Source organism: Nerophis lumbriciformis, linkage group LG08 (genome assembly GCF_033978685.3).
Source record: "Nerophis lumbriciformis linkage group LG08, RoL_Nlum_v2.1, whole genome shotgun sequence".
NCBI classification, from domain to species: domain Eukaryota; kingdom Metazoa; phylum Chordata; class Actinopteri; order Syngnathiformes; family Syngnathidae; genus Nerophis; species Nerophis lumbriciformis.
The window spans coordinates 48,425,938-48,443,500 of NC_084555.2; the positions used below are offsets into that span (position 1 = coordinate 48,425,938).

The window sequence follows — 17,563 nt, forward strand, 5'->3', positions numbered from 1 at the left end:
TCGCCGCGGGGGAGGGAAGGGTTGCTGTGCACTGCCACGCCGGTCTGGGCAGAACAGGTCTGGGTAGAACAGGTCTGGGTTGGGATTTGCGCTAGGGGGTGTGGATACACAACTTGACACTGACTGCTCCACAGGTGTCCTAATAGCCTGCTACTTAGTCTACACTTTGCGGATCAGTCCCAGTGAGGCCGTGCACTACGTCCGCATCAAAAGGCCGCGCTCCATCCAAACGCGAGCGCAGATCAGTCAGGTGTTTGACTTTGCCCGCCTGCTTGGTACACAACTGCTTCAGTACCCGGACCTCGGCTTACGACACGGAGCCCCCGTCACCCTGCAGCACTACCTCAACCGCCAGGCTCTACTGCTGCACGGCCAGGAGGCACGCAAGCTCAAATACACACCCAAGGTACCCTAAACACACCGCGTCTGACTGAAGGTTGAGTGTCACTCGCCCACCCTCTTGTTCTCAGGTGGTCTACCTCCTGTGTGTGCGCCTCTCCTGCCTGGCTCTGGCGCTCCCTACAGCTCCAGAGATTGATGCTGAATTAGAGAAGAGGTCCGCACTGAGGATCTTGAGCAGGACCGTGAGGGAAACGCTGGTGTCCAAACAGCATCTGCCCTTGCTGAGGGAGCATCACAATCTCCCACGGCCTGGCTCGGGCGCCGTGTCCTCCTGGGATGAGCCGCTGGGGTCCTCAGGGAGGAAGAGAGATTTGCTGCTCAACAAACGCAGCTACAGCGACTCTGACCTCGGCAAGATTGCGGTAAATGCAATTGGAAATTTGACCTCAAATTGAGGGAATGACAAATCTCACCAAGTCAGACCTTAGTCTAATAAGAATGTATATATGTCATTTTGGGTGGGCTGATTCTAAATGGCACCACAGAAGGGTCAGAATGAGAGGAAAATAAGATGACAACGATAGAAACGGAAGTACGACTTGAAGTGCTTTTTCTGGCTACCAAATACAATATGACGATATTAAAAGAAATAAATGCAAACTGCACAGCTACGTTTTATTATGAAAGGGGACCTATGACAGGTCAATATCCCTACCTTTAAAACACATTGAAGTAATATACTGTATGAATGGTAAGGGTGTAACGGTACACACAAATTTCGGTTCGGTTCATTTTCGGTACAGTAAGAAAACAACAAAATATAAATTTTTTGGTTATTTATTTACCAAATTTGTAAACAATGGCTTTATCCTTTTAACAATGTGAACACTATAATAGCATACTTGCCAACCCTCCCGGATTTTCCGGGAGACTCCCGAAATTCAGCGCCTCTCCCGAAAACCTCCCCGGGACAAATTTTCTCCCGAAAATCTCCCGAAATTCAGGCGGACCTGGAGAGTCTGCATGGAGCAATGTTGTTGTAATATATTGAGTCGGAGGCAATAAACGGGCGAGGGGATGAAGTACGTCTCTTTACTGTAGACTTCAGAACAGACTCACACACTTGACGTCAGGTGCGCAACCCCACGTAAATCGTTGGCCAACCAAAAAGTAACCCCAGTACGCTATAGCCAACATTCGCCAGGAGATGGCAACAGACAAACATAGATCACTCGATTTCATTCCTCCCCTTTTAGAATTGTAGAAGTTACTCAAAAGAAATAAACAACCCAACCAAAAAATGCTACAGCTCAATTAAAAAACTGTGCTTAAGCCACATTCTTCTTTTTTTTTTTTTAGTACTGAACTCTTAACCCTCATTTGTAAACAATAACATGCTTATTATACAAACAGTATTTGTACATCTTTAACACATATTTTTATACTGTCTTCAGAGATTCAGTTTTTTTGGTGGTACTCGAAACCTTTCTGGGTACCTGCGGATCACTGGTGGGGTTTTTGTTGTGGGTGATCTGGGTTCTGATGATGGCAACTCAGCAGCCCTTGAATCTGGTTCAATGATGAGACTAGTTTGTGTCTGACTCACTGATGGTCCTGGTGATGGAACTGAAACAGCACTGTCCAGTTGTACTGATGGCACATTTTCTGCAACTGGTGGAGACTAGATAACTGGCAGTCTCTCCATGTTTTCTCGCCATGGTAACATGTAATCCACATGCACTGTGCGCTGTCTCTGTCCCTCTTGATATATATATATAGACAGTATATATATATATATATATATATGAAATACTTGACTTGGTGAATTCTAGCTGTAAATATACTCCTCCCCTCTTAGCCACGCCCCCGCCCCACCACCCCCACTTCCCGAAATCGGAGGTCTCAAGGTTGGCAAGTATGTATAATAGCTGTGCCCCAAAATAGAAATAGCTGTGTGTGTGATGGATGTGAGCCACCACTAGGCTGATCAGTGCAACAGCAGGCAGTCATGAATGAATAATAACATACATATACACACAGGGTCCATTGCCAGGGTTAATGTGGTCAACATACATCAAATAAAAATCTAAATAAGATAAGGCTCAGAATGGTTTCTTAACAAAACCTTTCCACATATAAAGTGCTTTTTTTGATTAATTGATTGAAACTTATTAGTAGATTGCACAGTACAGTACATATTCCGTACAATTGACCACTAAATGGTAACACCCGAATACGTTTTTCAACTCCACGTTATCAATCAACATTAAACTGCCTCAAGTTGTTGCTCAGATTAAATAAAATGACAAAACTTTTCTTCTACATATCAAAAGTGCAACATTAAACAGTTTCAAGTCAACTCAGCCTCAGATTAACTTTTCTTCCCCCCCCCCCAGCCTGGCTAACTTGGTAGTAAGAGGATATATGGGCTCATTGTTCTTCCACCATAGAAGTGGGTCAAAATCTAGTTTTTAATGCAATATGGTCTTAAATCTGCTGCTATAAAAACATTTGTTATTGCTTTAGCCCTGTCTGACTCGCCGAGGAGAGGCTACTGATTGATTGAGACTTTTATTAGTAGATTGCACAGTACAGTACATATTCCGTACAATTGACCACTAAATGGTAACACCCGAATACGTTTTTCAACTTGTTTAAGTCGGGGTCCACGTTAATCAACATTAAACTGCCTCAAGTTGTTGCTCAGATTAAATAAAATGACAAAACTTTTCTTCTACATATCAAAAGTGCAACATTAAACAGTTTCAAGTCAACTCAGCCTCAGATTAACTTTTCTTCCCCCCCCCCAGCCTGGCTAACTTGGCAGTAAGAGGATACATGGGCTCATTGTTCTTCCACCATAGAAGTGGGTCAAAATGTAGTTTTTAATGCAATATGGTCTTAAATCTGCTGCTATAAAAACATTTGTTTTTGCTTTAGCCCTGTCTGACTCGCCGAGGAGAGGCTGCTTGAATGCTGTGTTTGCACCACGCTCGTCTTTCTCTTCGTTGAAGCGATGTTCACTTGGGGGTGGTGACGCTTCAAATGGGTTAGCATGTTTGACGTGTTGTCAGAAGCATACCCTACCTCTGCTGAACAATGTCGGCAAACCTCCGCCCTCCATTGTTGTATCGCACTGCGAAGCCGAAGTGTTCCCAAACGAGAGATCTTAACGAGGCAGGAGGGTCTTCCAGCTCTGTCTTTTACATGTTGTCGTAGCCCGGTCGTTGCTAGCATGCCGTGTGTTGTGCCTCAGCGTGCATTGTTTACACAATGTGCGGTACGCTACTTAATATGTCCGTGTGGAAACTCGTTCGGTACACCTCCGAACCAAACCGAAACCCCCGTACCGAAACGGTTCAATACAAATACACGTACCTTTACACCCTTAATGAATGGCTATGAATATATTATTTTAAATCAACTAGGGATGCACTGAAAAAAAGACTTTGATCAGCGAAACAGCACTGTCAAAAAGCGGTGATAGTGATGACGTAAGCAAAGATACGCGCCATTGTCTGGAGCTGAGGCAGCATGTTTGTCGCCTGCCATGTAGACCTATTTTAATTAGGGCTGTCTAACGATTCAAATATGTGTCCCAATTAATATCATTTTCTTCATAGTTAACTCAAAACTTAATCAAAGATAGATATCATTATTTAGTGTACCGTAGACAGATCATTTTAAGGTTTCATAACCATGACTGGACAATAAATTTTCTTTGACTAAATGTTTTTCAAACATGTATTTTAACAGCTCAATACAAAATCATGTAAACGCTTTTACTGACATTTAAAAAAAAAAGGTCGAAGTACATTGGCCATATTTTGTATTTTTTTAGGAATACAGAATTTGTATTCCTACTTTAGGAGCACTTGCATTTAGAGGAGGAGCTACACTTCCACGTTTTGATACCAGTTTCACGCATTGCTAACACAAAATGTGGATTGTTAGGATCATGCTTTGATTGTCGAAGATGTTTGTTCATGTAATCTGTAGGGATGTCCGATAATATCGGACTGCCGATATTATCGGCCGATAAATGCTTTAAAATGTAATATCGGAAATTATCGGTTTCAAAATTATCGGTATTGGTTTCAAAAAGTAAAATGTATGACTTTTTAAAACGCCTCTGTGTACACGGACGTAGGGAGAAGTACAGAGCGCCAATAAACCTTAAATGCACTTCCTCTGCGTGCCGGCCCAATCACATTATATCTAGGGATGTCCCGATCCGATATTTGGATCGGATCGGCCGCCGATATTTGCAAAAAAATGCGGCTCGGCAAGGCATGGGAAAATGCCGATCCAGATCCAGTTTAAAAAAAACTCCTGTCTGTGTTTTCCAACGCACCGATTTAAATAATATATTCCACTTTTCTGCTGCTCCCTAATTTCCGTTCCGCATTTTCCAGCACACCTTCAACACATCCACAGGTCTGTGGATTCTCACGCAGTTGCTTTTAGCTGCTGGCATTACACGACAGGCTCTTCTCACTCTTTCCTGTGTCTCCCTCTCACAGACACCTTCTTACACACGTCACATACTGTCACGTCATACGTCACATACGTATACGCCCTCTCCCAGCAGAGAGGTAGCAGCATGCTAACGTTAGCTGTGATGCTAGCGCAGCCGGGCTAGCAACCTTCCCTCTAGGGTGCGCACCTGTGCAATTGCGCACTGCAAATCTATGCTACGCACAAAATCAAATAAAAAAATAAGCGCAAAACAATTTTCGACACACGGACGCACCAGAGAAAACAATTTTCGTCATCATTGTTCAAATATTGTAACGTCTGTCGAGACGCTTATCTCCGTTCGGTGCCACACGTCCACACCATCAAAATGCTGAGGCAAACATTTCCAGATCAACACCGTATGAAAAAAATTTTGATTTTTTTTTAGTTGTGATTTCCTTCTCTGCATGAAAGTTTAAAAGTAGCATATATTAATGCAGTATGATGAAGAATGTTTTAATGTAGACACATAGAATCATCATACTGCTGTGATTATATGCATCAAGTGTTCATTCAAGGCTAAGGCAAAATATCCACATATATATTGTGTATCGCAATATGGCCTTAAAATATCGCAATATTTAAAAAAGGCCATATCGCCCAGCCCTAGTTTCAATGATGCCATTTCTGTTTGTCATGTATAATTTTGTCTATTTTGTGTTTATCCTTAAATAAACAGGTCAGTTTCTTGTTACCAACCATTGTGTATTATTCAAACTCCCCTAATTCAGCTGGCTAGTTGTTATCAAGAGTACTAAAACCCTTTTCAACATGATTCTGACAACTAAGTAGGCTAAATAACTTTAAACTTTAATACATGCTCGGATAGGCCAGTATCGGTCAGTATCGGTATCGGATCGGAAGTGCAAAAACAATATCGGTATCGGATCGGAAGCGCAAAAACCTGGATCGGGACATCCCTAATAACATCTACGGCTTTTCACACACACAAGTGAATGCAATACAGGTCACACTGAGGGTGGCCGTATAAACAACTTTAACACTGTTACAAATATGCGCCACACTGTGAACCCACACCAAACAAGAATGACAAACACATTTCGGGAGAACATCCGCACCGTAACACAACATTAACACAACAGAACAAATAACCAGAACCCCTCTTCCGGGGACACTACAATATACACCCCCGCTACCCCCTACCCCTCCACCTCAGCCGGACATCTCTAGTAATCTGTGATATTTCTACCTGAATAAATGCTTCTGATATTCTGTACGTTACATGAAAATGTCTTAACCTTCTCTATTCATTAATACATACTTGCCAACCTTGAGACCTCCAATTTCGGGAGGTGGGGGGTGGGTGCGGGGGGCGTGGTTGGGGCGGGGGCATGGTTAAGAGGGGAGGAGTATATTTACAGCTAGAATTCACCAAGTCAAGTATTTCACATATATATATATATATCTGCGACCCCGAAGGGAATAAGCGGTAGGAAATGTATGTATGTATGTATGTATATATATATATATATATATATAAGAAATAATTGACTTTCAGTGAATTCTAGCTATATATATATATATATATATATATAAATATATATAAATAAAAGAAATACTTGAATTTCAGTGTTCATTTATTTACACATATACACACACATAACACTCATCTACTCATTGTTGAGTTAAGGGTTGAATTGTCCACCCTCTCTGATTATGCATTGCTGTGTGGCACGCACAAAAGTGCTTTCATCAAATGCACTAGATGGCAGTATTGTCCTGTTTAAGAGTGTCACAACATTGCTGTTTACGGCAGACGGACTGCTTTACTGTAGACGTTCTTTGTATTGTGGGAAAGCGGACTCAGGCCCCTCCAGCTCCGCCTGAATTTCGGGAGATTTTCGGGAGAAAATGTGTCCCGGGAGGTTTTCGGGAGAGGCGCTGAATTTCGGGAGTCTCCCGGAAAATCCGGGAGGGTTGGCAAGTATGCATTATTAACATGTAATATTCAGCCTGCTAAACATTCTGTATGAGGACTCAACCAGAACATTTTATAAAGGAATTTACACAATTTTCAGCCAGCCAAAAATCCCCCCTTTTCCTCTATAACTACCGGTAAATGGAGTTGATGTCCCTCCTGTGAAATTATATTTTGTCCCACAGGATCTGGAGACGAGTCCACAGTGCTCCTACTTTTGAGAATGAGGGTCACTGGTGTGCACAGGATGTGAAAGGACAAGATCGGAGACCATTTAGCTCCAGGACACTTTTACCAGATGTGATCCACAAGAACCACGCTCACACACGCAATATGCAACCAAACGGCACCTTTGCCAAGAGGTCAAGGTGCACGGTCAGAAAGGCTCTACCCAAATATAGCTCCAACACTGAGGTAAATGATCATTTTTGATGAACAAAAGTGAACTGCTCCGGTCTAAAACACGACCCTTACGTTAACAGTTGTGCAGGAACTGGCATGATGTGGGCACAACCCGTGTGGCCCGCGCCATTGCCAAGGCCATGGCGGACCATGCTCCACCGGGAGAAGCTGTTCTGCAGCGATCGTCTCTGCTGCAGGTGCCTACTCGATACACCTTTCCGCGTAGCATTCAAGGGGTTTAGTTCACTCACCTGCCCAACAGGAGGAGATGAACAGTAGCCACCATGGCTGGGCTCTCATGGTGACGGAATCGGATCCTCATGTTCTGGCGTGTCTGCTGTGGACCTGGCTGGAGAAGCTCAAGGTCAGTGAACGCTATCACGGCAATGTTTACACGCAACCCAATGCTTCCCCAATCTTTACACAGGAGCCTGTTTTTAGTGTTGAAGATGTAGCCAAGTTATCTTGTGCAGGAAGCAACAAGCCCCTTGGCGTGCTCAACAAGGTAAAGAATTCTTCTATTACCAAATTTTCCGGACCATAGGGCGCACCGGATTTGAAGGCGCGCTGCCGATGCGCGGGTCTATTCAGGTGAAGTGAATTATAATTAAATAGCGCTTTTCTCTAGTGACTCAAAGCACTTTACATAGTGAAACCCAATATCTAAGTTACATTTAAACCAGTGTGGGTGGCACTGGGAGCAGGTGGGTAAAGTGTCTTGCCCAATGACACAACGGCAGTGACTAGGATGGCGGAGGTGGGGATCGAACCTGGAACCCTCAAGTTGCTGGCACGGCCACTCTACCAACCGAGCTATACCGCCCACAGGTCTATTTTCATACAAAAGGCGCACCGGATTATAAGGCGCATTAAAGCAGTCGTATTATTAATTAGAGATGTCCGATAATGACTTTTTTGCCAATAGCCGATATTCCGATATTGTCCAACTCTTGATTACCGATTCCGATATCAACCGATACGATATATACAGTTGTGGAATGAACACATTATCATGCCTAATTTTGTTGTGATGCCCCGCTGGATGCATTAAACAATGTAACAAGGTTTTCCAAAATAAATCAACTCAAGTTATGGAAAAAAATGCCAACATGGCACTGCCATATTTATTATTGAAGTCACAAAGGGGTGGGGCGAGGGGCGTGGTTAAGAGGGGAGGAGTATATTTACAGCTAGAATTCCCCAAGTCAAGTATTTCATATATATATATATATATATATATATATACAATAAATACTTGACTACTTAACTTTCAGTGAATTCTAGCTATATATATATATATATTTTTTTTTTTTTAATTTTATTTTATATATATATATATATATATATATATATATATATATATATAAAATAAAATAAAAATAAAAATATATATATATATATCCATCCATCCATCCATTTTCTACCGCTTATTCCCTTTGGGGTCGCGGGGGGCGCTGGAGCCTATCTCAGCTACAAGCGGGCGGAAGGAAATATATATATATATAGCTAGAATTCACTGAAAGTTAAGTAGTCAAGTATTTCTTTTATATATATATATATATATATATATATATATATATATATATATATATATATATATATATATATATATATATATATATATATATATATATGTATAAATAAAAGAAATACTTGACTACTTAACTTTCAGTGAATTCTAGCTATATATATATATTTTTTATTTTTATTTTATTATATATATATATATATATATATATATATATATAAAAGAAATACTTGAATTTCAGTGTTCATTTATTTACACATATACACACACATAACACTCATCTACTCATTGTTGAGTTAAGGGTTGAATTGTCCATCCTTGTTCTATTCTCTGTCACTATTTTTCTAACCATGCTGAACACCCTCTCTGATGATGCATTCTGCTTCGTCTCCTTGTTGTGTGCGCAGTTGTGCACTGCACTCTCTAAAAGCCCTAGATGTTAATGTCACATATGCATGTACAGTAGATAGATGGCAGTATTGTCCTGTTTAAGAGTGTCACAACATTGCTGTTTACGGCAGACAAACTGCTTTACGGTAGACGAAAACGTGACTGCTGCTGTTGTGTGTTGTTGCCGTGCTGGGAGGACGTTAATGAAACTGCCTAACAATAAACCTGGAGGGGGCGTGGCCTCCAGCTCCGCCGGAATTTCGGGAGATTTTCGGGAGAAAATTTGTCCCGGGAGGTTTTCGGGAGAGGCGCTGAATTTCGGGAGTCTCCCGGAAAATCCGGGAGGGTTGGCAAGTATGCTTCAGGATGCGCCGTTTTTGTGGGCGGTCTTATTTACGTGGCTCACCTTGGACAGCGTCTTCTCCCCGTCATCTTTGTTGTAGCGTGCAAGGACGGGAGTGGAAGAAGTGTCAAAAGATGGCGCTAACTGTTTTAATGACATTCAGACTTTACTTCAATCAATAACGGAGCGGCATCTCCTCATCCGTGGCTCACTAGTGCAACAACAACGCCCGAAAATGTGTCCCGTGAATAACCATCCGACCGGAACTCTCTAATAACTAAAGTTCCCTGGGTGAGTAATGTAAACCCACTACACCTGTAGTTTTTAGCGCTTCCAAAGCGAGTCGATTGACAGATATAAGTAAGAACTTTACACTACTTTATATTAGAAATGGAAACAGTGGAAGATGAATGTCCCATAACAAGAAGATAGAGAAAAAGAAGCTTATCGACTACGGTGTCAGCGCAGACTACAAAGGCGGATTTCCGCAAATTTTCAGGACTTATGCAGATCCCAAATACACATTTACAATACACAAGTTGCTTTTGCATAATATTGCGAAACAAAACACCTGATAAAATGTCTGCTAATAGGTGCTATTTTGCGATCCTTATACACACCATAATGTTGAAGAGTACGTCTGACTACTGTAGCTGTAACGCGCCGACAATCCATCAAGCGGTGCGGCTTCACAGCTTTTTGAGTGCCGTGTGTAATGTTATATATTCTCAATGGAACATTTCAATCAATCAATTTTTATTTATATAGCCCTAAATCACAAGTGTCTCAAAGGGCTGCACAAGCCACAACGACATCCTTGGTTCAGACCCCACATAAGGGCAAGGAAAAACACACAACCCAGTGGGATGTCAATGTGAATGACTATAAGAAACCTTGAAGAGGATCGCAGATGTGGGTAAACCCCTTCCCCTCCCCCCAGGGGAGACCGGATGCATAGGACGTCGAGTGGGTCTAGCATAATATTGTGAAAGTCCAGTCCATAGTGGATCTAATATAATAGTGAGAGTCCAGTCCATAGTGGATCTAACATAATAGTGAGAGTCCAGTCCCTAGGGGAGACCGAAAGCAATGGACTCTGGGAATCACTAATAAGCCGGAGTTATTTGAACGCAGATTTAAAGTTTGGTGTTGCGTACTGGCGTCATATTGCTGTCAGAGTTTGTTGGTGACGAACCCCAAGATGCAGAGATGACGGCAGGCATTGAGTGAGAAAACATGATTTAATTAAACACTATGGCAAAACAACAAACAAAAAGGTAACAACAAAAGGCGCGCACAAGGCGGAGAACAAACTTGGCTATGAACTAAAATAGCACAGAGGCTAACTGTGGACAAGAAACAAAAACACTTACTGTGACACGAAGGAACTAGGACATGAGCAGAGTGAAACAAAAGTAGACAGAGCTACAACGACAAGTATTAAGACAGGTAGTAGTAGTAGTATTGACAATGACAATAATCCAGCAGTGACTGGAGGGTAGGGCAGGTATAAATAGCTGGCTGATTGACACCAGGTGTGGCCAGGTGCCAATCAGCCACAGCTGAGGAGACATCGCACTCAGGGAGACAAACAGGAAACAGAACCAAAACAAGAGCGTTGACAGGAAATACTAAGACAAACGCAGAGGAAAAACTAAAACACAGTCAAACTGTCAGGGACAAGCCTGACAATTGCAGTCCACACGTATCTCTTATGTGTGACTGTCATCTACTGGTTACACTTATAATTACACCATGTACCAAATAAAATAGCTTCGAGGTTGGTAAGCACAAACAAAATTATTCCGTACATTAGGCGCACCGGTTATAAGGTGCACTGTTGATTTTTGAGAAAATGAAAGGATTTTAAGTGCGCCTTATAGTCCGAAAAATACGGTACTGTTGTGTGTTGTTACCGTTGGATGTCAATGAACGGGTTGATTATTGATCCACAATTCCAGTCCTTTTGGTTTGAGTCTCTCAGCAATCGCATACCATTCCTAGAAGGATTGCAATTGGTACTTTGCTTGTCTTTCCAGTCACAGAGACACACCATTTATTGTTTGTTGAGCTGTGTGAGCACAGTGACCCGCCTGTGTCCACACAGAGAAGATGCGGTGTTACAGCGGCTGATACGGGCACTAACAAAGGTAAGAGGATACATTGTGAGCTCATAACAAGGTTGAAATATTTGCCTTTTCCAAACAGAGGCCTCAGGAAGACATGGGGAGCTTTGCAAATGTATTGAAGATTTTAAAGGTCCAACTTGAGGGCAACTTTTCACAATAATTAGCTGACATGGGGACTGTAGTCATAATGCCAAACTTGAACTATTTGATCACCAGTCAATTGTTGGGCACATACAGACAAAAAAGCGTGCACACTCACAATTGACTTGCATGTTTTTGGGATGTCGGAGGAAGACAAGAGTATCCGGAGACCTGAAACCCACAAGGAGAATATGCAAATTTCACTCAGATTTTCTACATTTTTGGACTGTAAAAGGCAGAGGTGCAATATTTGGATTTCACTGCTAAAATGTCAACTCCATTTAGATGTTTTCTACAACGTGACATTGCCAATGATCATACTTGCCAACCCTCCCGGATTTTCCGGGAGACTCCCGAAATTCAGCGCCTCTCCCGAAAACCTCCCGGAAGATATTTTCTCCCGAAAATCTCCCGGAATTCAGCCGGAGCTGGAGGCCACGCCCCCTCCAGCTCCATGCGGACCTGAGTCCAGTGTGCGCACACAAGGAGACGAAGCAGAAGAACGAGACGAGACGCAGTCGAAGAGGCAGGGGAGACACTTCTCCAGGGCCGATGTATGCTCGGGGCAACACCCTTCACCTTACCCGGCAGTGGGTCTCCACAGCGGACGACTTTAGGGTGAATGATGAGTCCAGCGATTAGTTGCAAATCTTGCTTCATTGATTGCTTGCACACAGCCAATCCAACACAAAACCAACTAGTCCCTCCCCGCACTCACGCTACCGCTCCCTCTCTTCTCTCGCCCACACACTCACTGACGTCACTCACCTCACATGCTGTCACCTATTAAAGGGCCACACACACACATACTCTACTCTCATAACACACAGTACAGTTAGTAGAACAACTGTGTTTTCATTACTGTGTATTTGATAGGTGCCATTGCCCCGGAATTGTATTGCATTGTACTTTCAAGTACAACAGTGAGTAGATGAGTGTCATGTGTGTGTATATGTGTAAATAAATGAACACTGAAATTCAAGTATTTCTTTTATTTATATATATAATAAAATAAATATATATATATATATAGCTAGAATTCACTGAAAGTCAAGTATTTCATACATACATACATATATATATATATATATATATATATGAAATACTCGAGTTGGTGAATTCTAGCTGTAAATATACTCCTCCCCTCTTTACCACGCCCCGCCCCACCCCCGACCACGCCCCCCACCACCCACCTCCCGAAATCGGAGGTCTCAAGGTTGGCAAGTATGCCAATGATGAACATGTAAAAGATGGACAAACTATCTGACCTATTTTGAAGTCATCATAGATAAATAAATACATCACTGAACAAGGACAAAGTATCTTCATGGTAATAAAAAACAATAAAAAATGGCTGCCTCCTTTTTTTTTTTTCCTCACCCCCCATTGTTTACCTGTATCTCACCTTTTTTGTAAGGGGCGCCGGAAGTTGGCAGACCCGTCAGCGATCCTGTTCTGTCTCCCTGTAATGTTTGTCTGCTCTTGAATGGGATTGTGCTGAAAATTGTAATTTCTGATCCTGATTCTGACATACATTTTATTGTCCTGCCAGTGACAGAATGCTGTCCAGAATCCACTCCCACCAAGGGCCACATTTATCCATCCATTTTCTACCGCTTATAGAATAGAATAGAAAGTACTTTATTGATCCCTGGGGGAAATTCAGCACCACAGTTCGGGGTCACGAGGGCCACATTTAGACAAATTGGATGATGAGGAGGCCACTTTCCTACAATTTGTACATTAAAGATACTAAAACCAAGCTGATGTATGTCAATAGTGTATATGCCAAGACGGCTAATCAACGCATCCACATTTCAGCTTTCTGGATGATCAAATTAGTGTAATATGATCTAATAACTTCTTTTATTATCATTGTATTTCTACAATGTTAATGGCCATTAAATAACATGCTGTGGACAATAAGTGACCACAGGTGCCGCACTTTGGACACCATTAGTGTAAGGACACACTTGTTATACTACAAACCCCGTTTCCATATGAGTTGGGAAATTGTGTTAGATATATATAAACGGAATACAATGATTTGTAAATCCTTTTCAACCCATATTCAATTGAATGCACTACAAAGACAAGATATTTGATGTTCAAACTCATACACTTTATTTATTTTTTTGCAAATAATAATTAACTTAGAATTTCATGGCTGCAACACATGCCAAAGTAGTTGGGAAAGGGCATGTTCACCACTGTGTTACATGGCCTTTCCTTTGAACAACACTCAGTAAACGTTTGGGAACGGAGGAGACACATTTTTTAAGCTTCTCAGGTGGAATTATTTCCCATTCTTGCTTGATGTACAGCTTAAGTTGTTCAACAGTCCGGGGGTCTCCGTTGTGGTATTTTAGGCTTCATAATGGGAGACAGGTCTGGACTACAGGCAGGCCAGTCTAGTACCCGCACTCTTTTACTATGAAGCCAGGTTGATGTAACACGTGGCTTGGCATTGTCTTGCTGAAATAAGCAGGGGCGTCCATGGTAACGTTGCTTGGATGGCAACATATGTTGCTCCAAAGCCTGTATGAACCTTTCAGTATTAATGGCGCCTTCACAGATGTGTAAGTTACCCATGTTTTGGGCACTAATACACCCCCATACCATCACACATGCTGGCTTTTCAACTTTGCGCCTATAACAATCCGGATGGTTCTTTTCCTCTTTGGTCCGGAGGACACGACGTCCAGTTTCGAAAAACAATTCGAAATGTGGACTCGTCAGACCACAGAACACTTTTCCACTTTGTATCAGTCCATCTTAGATGAGCTCAGGCCCAGCGAAGCCGACGGCGTTTCTGGGTGTTGTTGATAAACGGTTTTCGCCTTGCATAGGAGAGTTTTAACTTGCACTTACAGATGTAGCAACCAACTGTAGTTTCTGACAGTGGGTTTCTGAAGTGTTCCTGAACCCATGTGGTGATATCCTTTACACACTGATGTCGCTTGTTGATGCAGTACAGCCTGAGGGATCGAAAGTCACGGGCTTAGCAGCTTACGTGCAGTGATTTCTCCAGATTCCCTGAACCCTTTGATGTTATTACAGACCGTAAATGGTGAAATCCCTAAATTCCTTGCAATAGCTGGTTGAGAAAGGTTTTTCTTAAACTGTTCAACAATTTGCTCACGCCGTGTTGGATGTTGCCTATTTCCTGTTTACATGAGGGGAGGGCGCCGTGTTGGATGTTGCCTTGTCATTTGTACTTCCTGTTTACATGAGCGGGGCGCCGTGTTGGATGTTGCCTACTTCCTGTTTACATGAGCGGGGCGCCTTTTTTGATGTTGCCTACTTCCTGTTTACATGAGCGGGGCGCCGTGTTGGATTTTGCCTACTTCCTGTTTACATGAGGGGGGGCGCCGTGTTGGATGTTGCCTTGTCATTTGTACTTCCTGTTTACATGGGGGGGTGCCGTGTTGGATGTTGCCTACTTCCTGTTTACATGAGGGGGGGCGCCGTGTTGGATGTTGCCTTGTCATTTGTACTTCCTGTTTACATGGGGGGGTGCCGTGTTGGATGTTGCCTACTTCCTGTTTACATGAGGGGGCGCCGTGTTGGATTTTGCCTACTTCCTGTTTACATGAGGGGGGGCGCCGTGTTGGATGTTGCCTTGTCATTTGTACTTCCTGTTTACATGGGGGGGTGCCGTGTTGGATGTTGCCTACTTCCTGTTTACATGAGGGGGGCGCCGTGTTGGATGTTGCCTACTTCCTGTTTACATAAGGGGGGGGCGCTGTGTTGGATGTTGCCTTGTCATTTATACTTCCTGTTTACATGAGGAGTGGCGCTGTGTTGGATGTTGCCTACTTCCTGTTTACATGAGGGGGGGGCGCCGTGTTGGATGTTGCCTTGTCATTTGTACTTCCTGTTTACATGAGGGGGTGCCGTGTTGGATGTTGCCGACTTCCTGTTTACATGAAGGGGGCGCTGTGTTGGATGTTGCCTTGTCATTTGTACTTCCTGTTTACATGAGGAGTGGCGCCGTGTTGGATGTTGCCTACTTCCTGTTTACATGAGAGCGGGGCGCCGTGTTGGATGTTGCCTTGTCATTTGTACTTCCTGTTTACATGAGCGGGGCGCCTTTTTTGATGTTGCCTACTTCCTGTTTACATGAGGGGGGGGCGCCGTGTTGGATGTTGCCTTGTCATTTGTACTTCCTGTTTACATGAGGGGTGCCGTGTTGGATGTTGCCTACTTCCTGTTTAAATGAGGGGGGGCGAGTGTTGGATGTTGCCTTGTCATTTGTACTTCCTGTTTACATGGGGGGGTGCCGTGTTGGATGTTGCCTACTTCCTGTTTACATGAGGGGGGGCGCCGTGTTGGATGTTGCCTTGTCATTTGTACTTCCTGTTTACATGGGGGGGTGCCGTGTTGGATGTTGCCTACTTCCTGTTTACATGAGGGGGCGCCGTGTTGGATTTTGCCTACTTCCTGTTTACATGAGGGGGGGCGCCGTGTTGGATGTTGCCTTGTCATTTGTACTTCCTGTTTACATGGGGGGGTGCCGTGTTGGATGTTGCCTACTTCCTGTTTACATGAGGGGGGCGCCGTGTTGGATGTTGCCTACTTCCTGTTTACATAAGGGGGGGGCGCTGTGTTGGATGTTGCCTTGTCATTTATACTTCCTGTTTACATGAGGAGTGGCGCTGTGTTGGATGTTGCCTACTTCCTGTTTACATGAGGGGGGGGCGCCGTGTTGGATGTTGCCTTGTCATTTGTACTTCCTGTTTACATGAGGGGGTGCCGTGTTGGATGTTGCCGACTTCCTGTTTACATGAAGGGGGCGCTGTGTTGGATGTTGCCTTGTCATTTGTACTTCCTGTTTACATGAGGAGTGGCGCCGTGTTGGATGTTGCCTACTTCCTGTTTACATGAGAGCGGGGCGCCGTGTTGGATGTTGCCTTGTCATTTGTACTTCCTGTTTACATGAGCGGGGCGCCTTTTTTGATGTTGCCTACTTCCTGTTTACATGAGGGGGGGGCGCCGTGTTGGATGTTGCCTTGTCATTTGTACTTCCTGTTTACATGAGGGGTGCCGTGTTGGATGTTGCCTACTTCCTGTTTAAATGAGGGGGGGCGAGTGTTGGATGTTGCCTTGTCATTTGTACTTCCTGTTTACATGAGCGGGGCGCCTTTTTTGATGTTGCCTACTTCCTGTTTACATGAGGGGGGGCGCCGTGTTGGATGTTGCCTTGTCATTTGTACTTCCTGTTTACATGAGGGGGTGCCGTGTTGGATGTTGCCGACTTACTGTTTACATGAAGGGGGCGCCGTGTTGGATGTTGCCTTGTCATTTGTACTTCCTGTTTACATGAGGAGTGGCGCCGTGTTGGATGTTGCCTACTTCCTGTTTACATGAGAGCGGGGCGCCGTGTTGGACGTTGCCTTGTCATTTGTACTTCCTGTTTACATGAGCGGGGCGCCTTTTTTGATGTTGCCTACTTCCTGTTTACATGAGGGGGGGGCGCCGTGTTGGATGTTGCCTTGTCATTTGTACTTCCTGTTTACATGAGGGGTGCCGTGTTGGATGTTGCCTACTTCCTGTTTAAATGAGGGGGGGCGAGTGTTGGATGTTGCCTTGTCATTTGTACTTCCTGTTTACATGAGGGGGTGCCGTGTTGGATGTTGCCGACTTCCTGTTTACATGAAGGGGGCGCTGTGTTGGATGTTGCCTTGTCATTTGTACTTCCTGTTTACATGAGGAGTGGCGCCGTGTTGGATGTTGCCTACTTCCTGTTTACATGAGAGCGGGGCGCCGTGTTGGATGTTGCCTTGTCATTTGTACTTCCTGTTTACATGAGCGGGGCGCCTTTTTTGATG

At 43.6% G+C, this 17,563-nt stretch overlaps 2 protein-coding genes across 2 annotated transcripts in view; one reads left to right on the top strand and one right to left on the bottom strand.

Annotated features, from left to right (window-relative positions):
- LOC133611942 (transmembrane protein 116) overlaps window positions 1-17,563 on the bottom strand; it is a 485,483-nt gene that overhangs the window by 462,270 nt on the left and 5,650 nt on the right. Inside the window, exons 2-3 of the mRNA XM_072913718.1 lie at window positions 11,851-11,903; window positions 7,453-7,546 (exon numbers count right to left, since the gene is read on the bottom strand). The gene's annotated coding sequence lies outside the window, so the exon portion shown is untranslated. The remainder of the gene's footprint in view (window positions 1-7,452; window positions 7,547-11,850; window positions 11,904-17,563) is intronic.
- Window positions 1-17,563, top strand: part of LOC133611939 (protein tyrosine phosphatase domain-containing protein 1-like) — a 38,884-nt gene that overhangs the window by 4,611 nt on the left and 16,710 nt on the right. The window contains exons 5-12 of the mRNA XM_072913744.1: window positions 135-406; window positions 471-770; window positions 6,038-6,057; window positions 6,985-7,213; window positions 7,282-7,398; window positions 7,464-7,565; window positions 7,629-7,706; window positions 11,502-11,612. Of these exons, the coding sequence (XP_072769845.1) occupies window positions 135-406; window positions 471-770; window positions 6,038-6,057; window positions 6,985-7,213; window positions 7,282-7,398; window positions 7,464-7,565; window positions 7,629-7,706; window positions 11,502-11,612 (1,229 nt within the window). The remainder of the gene's footprint in view (window positions 1-134; window positions 407-470; window positions 771-6,037; window positions 6,058-6,984; window positions 7,214-7,281; window positions 7,399-7,463; window positions 7,566-7,628; window positions 7,707-11,501; window positions 11,613-17,563) is intronic.